This window comes from Cornus florida, unplaced genomic scaffold, assembly GCF_030987335.1.
Source record: "Cornus florida cultivar Cherokee Brave unplaced genomic scaffold, ASM3098733v1 CherokeeBrave_3.0.0_Hap2_Chr01, whole genome shotgun sequence".
Taxonomy (NCBI): Eukaryota; Viridiplantae; Streptophyta; class Magnoliopsida; order Cornales; family Cornaceae; genus Cornus; species Cornus florida.
In genome coordinates, this window is record NW_026775571.1 from 8,588,994 (window position 1) to 8,592,577 (window position 3,584).

The following is a 3,584-nucleotide window of genomic DNA, read 5'->3' on the forward strand; positions in this document are numbered from 1 at the left end:
GTATTTTAATCTATTTGTTAGGAAAAAAATAAATAAAAATTTGTGTTTATGTATAGTGTTGTATCTTGTTGTTTAGTTTTATGGTTTCAATACTATTTGTCCGTACAATGGTTAGAAAATAAATATAGAGTTTTAAAAATATGGGACAATTAGGTCACATGAGATCAGATCGAAGTCCACTTACATGGCATTCCCTCAACATGACATGATAAGGGCTACATAATTCAACCTCGTGACATGGCCCCAAAATGATTGCTAGGCTCCATTTTCTACCTAAACCCTATAAATCTTGAATCTCTGGTTCAGGCCCCCATGGACCATGTTTCATAAATTCCATGACTCTCAAACAAACATTACAATATAATAAATGGTACATATTCACACTTAAAATATTAATATAACTATCTCAGTTGTAAAAATTGATTTTTTTTGGACTATTCGTAACAACTTGTGTGAATCCCATCATATACTGAAGCGCATAAAAAATTAAACCTGAACTTTCATATGATTAGAGAAATGCCTCTCTCTCAATTAAACTATTGAACTCTTCCTAATTCAAGAATTATCCATTTTATTATAAAAGAACCCCTAATTGATTGGACGCTGATACATAGTACCATTTGAAAATGGGATACCCTTTTGATATTATACAAAAGGATAAGGATTAATAAAAGCTTTTATAATTAATATTCTCTCTGTTTCGAATTCAATATTGCATTTGGTATTTGTAACTCACATTGTTCTGAGTCACAAATACCAAAGACGACATCTATTTCGGAACAGAGGTGGTACAATCATAGTAACTAGTAACATTGAATTGAATTACACGAGTTAACTTCAAAGAATATTGAGACTAATAAAACTCAAATCTCAACTTTACCCTCCCCAAATAATTAAAATGAAAAAAAAAAAAGAGTACAAGCATAACTAAGAATAAATCCACAAATTGACCTCCCTTTCTTCACAAATTCCATTTGTGTCCTCTACCATATGTGTTGATAATAGAAGTAGTTTTCTAAATCGCTCTCTCTACAAGTCAATACGGCCCTTTATTTGTTCACATGTTGTTGCGGAACTGCTGTTGTAAGAACCAAATGTCCTCAGCATTCCACAAATTGTCCGACATGTCCCCACTCTCCATCCACTGCGATTGGTTGTTCTGCTCCATAGCTTGGAAATCTAACCCTTGGTTAAAGTAACCACATGGGCTAATTAGGGATTCCGAAAAATCAGCCTGATTAACCTGGAAATAATCCTGGTTTTGGATATTGTTAACCGGCACCGGATTATTGTAATACTGATCAGTCAAGTCAGAGACAGGTGAAACCTGATTCCCAAACGAGTCCGATGACGCCGCCGTGCTAGAATTCTCCGGGGTGGCAATAGTGTTAACCTGCGCACCCCCAACGGTAGCTGGTGGAAATCCGACGTGGCCGGTGGGGGTCATATTGATGGAATTGTTGAGCTGATAAGTGTTGGAGGTGGTTGTGGAGGAGTCTCCACCGGTGGCGGCGGCGGCGGTGGCGGTGGCGGCAGCCGCCTGAATCCGCTCCACCAGCCTCGGCATCCAAATGTAACGCATGGTGTCCTTGAATTGCTTGCTGTTCACGTCACATTTCAGCTGTTTCGCATGCTTCTGAACCCGAGTTCTCCAGTAATTCTTGATCTCATTATCAGTCCTTCCCGGCAAGTATTGAGCAATCTTCGACCACCTACACATTTTTCAAACATTATCAATTAAGATCAGTAGCTGAGATAGTATTAATGAAACAGTTTTGAATGATATATATTTGATTAAATCAAGAAACCATAAAAAATTATTATTATTATTATTATTATATATATATATATATATATATATATATTGTGGTTGGAAAATGTACCGATTGCCCCAACGAGAATGAAGCTCAAGGATCAAAAGTTGTTCTTCAAGAGTGATGTTTCCACGTCGAACATCAGGACGAAGATAGTTCAACCACCTCAATCTGCAGCTCTTTCCTGTTCTCTTGAGGCCTGTTTCATTGAAATTTATTCATGTAGAGATCGATGTTAGAAATATTAATTTGGTAAAGTTAAAAGCACTCACTAAAGCAACTATAGAAAATGATATATATATATATATAAGCAGTAAGTTAGAGAGAGAAAGTAGAAAGGGAAGTAAAGAATTTGCAGTTTTGGGTTTTAGAAATATGATTGAAACAAACCCATTTCATGGATGTGTGTGTGTGTATATATATATATACATATAATTGATTTACCTGCACAACGAGCAAGAGAATTCCAGCGACCATCACCATGGGTAGAGATGTAATTGATGAGAGCGAAGTCCTCTTCAACAGTCCATGGGCCTCTTCTCAGGTCCATCTGTTCTTCTTCTTCACTAATATTGGCAGAGTTGTTGCAATCTCTATCTTTAACATCCATGAATATTTCCCCCAAATGGAGAGTCTGATTGATTGATACAAAAAAGGTTTTTGATTGATGGGAGAATATTGGGAGAGAGTTTAAGAGAGAGAGAGAGAGAGAGAGAGAGAGAGAGAGATGTGTTTTTAGAGAGAGATTGGATTAGTACAATGAGGACAGAGAAGTGGGCTTTATATAGATACATGGATGTGTTTGAAAAGTGTCACATGTGAGAGGGATTTGGTTTAATCAATAACTAATACTAGTTTTACAGTAAACTAACACTTAAACATGGTTATGATTATACTTGTTTAGTAGAACTTTGACCCTTTGACTTTCCCTTCCCTCTCATTGTGTGCTACTGAGGTTAGCAGTTCCGCGGAAATGGTTTTTTGCATTTTTCTCCATACAAGCTGTCCTGTCATTTTTGCTTGTTTTCTGCTTGAACTTTTTGACTTTCTTTTCGTCTCAAAATTTCCGCTTTTTCAAGGTAAAAGACCATTAAAAATGATTCCTATGAACAATTTTCATAAAATTAAATGTTACAATAGATGTTACCAAAACATATTCACACACCTAACACTTTTTCTTTTTAATTTTTGTACAATTTGCCGAGCCTAATGAGAGTGAGGCTTTATTTAATCGTAAGTTTGCTTTATTGTGATGTAAAAGACACGAATTTGAAATAAAAACTGTCATTCTGCTTGTGAAAGTTACGTGACATATATCTTATTAGGCTTAGATCGAATCCGGATCACTAATGAGTTATCGGACCGAGTGTTTCAATTCATATCTTAATTATATCAGAATCAGTTTAAAACTGGATCCATTCATATGTTTAGTTATAAGGTTAGATATATTAGGTTCGGATTGTATTAGATCCATATTCGAATTAGAATAAAAATCCAATCTACATCGGTTTCGAACCATAGGTTTACATCTGATTTTTCTAAGAACCCTCAATAGTAAGAATCTGGTGTTCAGTTAGCCCTTTAACTCTTTAAATTGACAAGCCTAGTCCGCTTTGGAACAAAGGATTAAAAATTGTAACCAATGGAAGAAGTATATTAGAGGAAGGAAAAATGTAAAAGGTGAGAAGAAATCAAATTTCCCATTCACATTTCTTGCTCACCCCTTCCTTAATGACCCTTTTCACTTTACCCTATCTTAACACGAAATTT

The 3,584-nt window shown here is 35.6% G+C and overlaps 1 protein-coding gene across 1 annotated transcript; it reads right to left on the reverse strand.

Annotated features, from left to right (window-relative positions):
* Positions 1-664: 664 nt before the first annotated feature.
* LOC132285780 (transcription factor MYB108-like) lies at positions 665-2,551 on the reverse strand. Its single transcript, XM_059788035.1, has 3 exons — positions 2,259-2,551; positions 1,884-2,013; positions 665-1,712 (listed from the first exon to the last, which is right to left on the reverse strand). The coding sequence occupies exons 1-3, from the start codon at positions 2,422-2,424 to the stop codon at positions 1,058-1,060; spliced, it is 951 nt and encodes a 316-aa protein (XP_059644018.1). The 5' UTR covers positions 2,425-2,551; the 3' UTR covers positions 665-1,057.
* Positions 2,552-3,584: the final 1,033 nt, after the last annotated feature.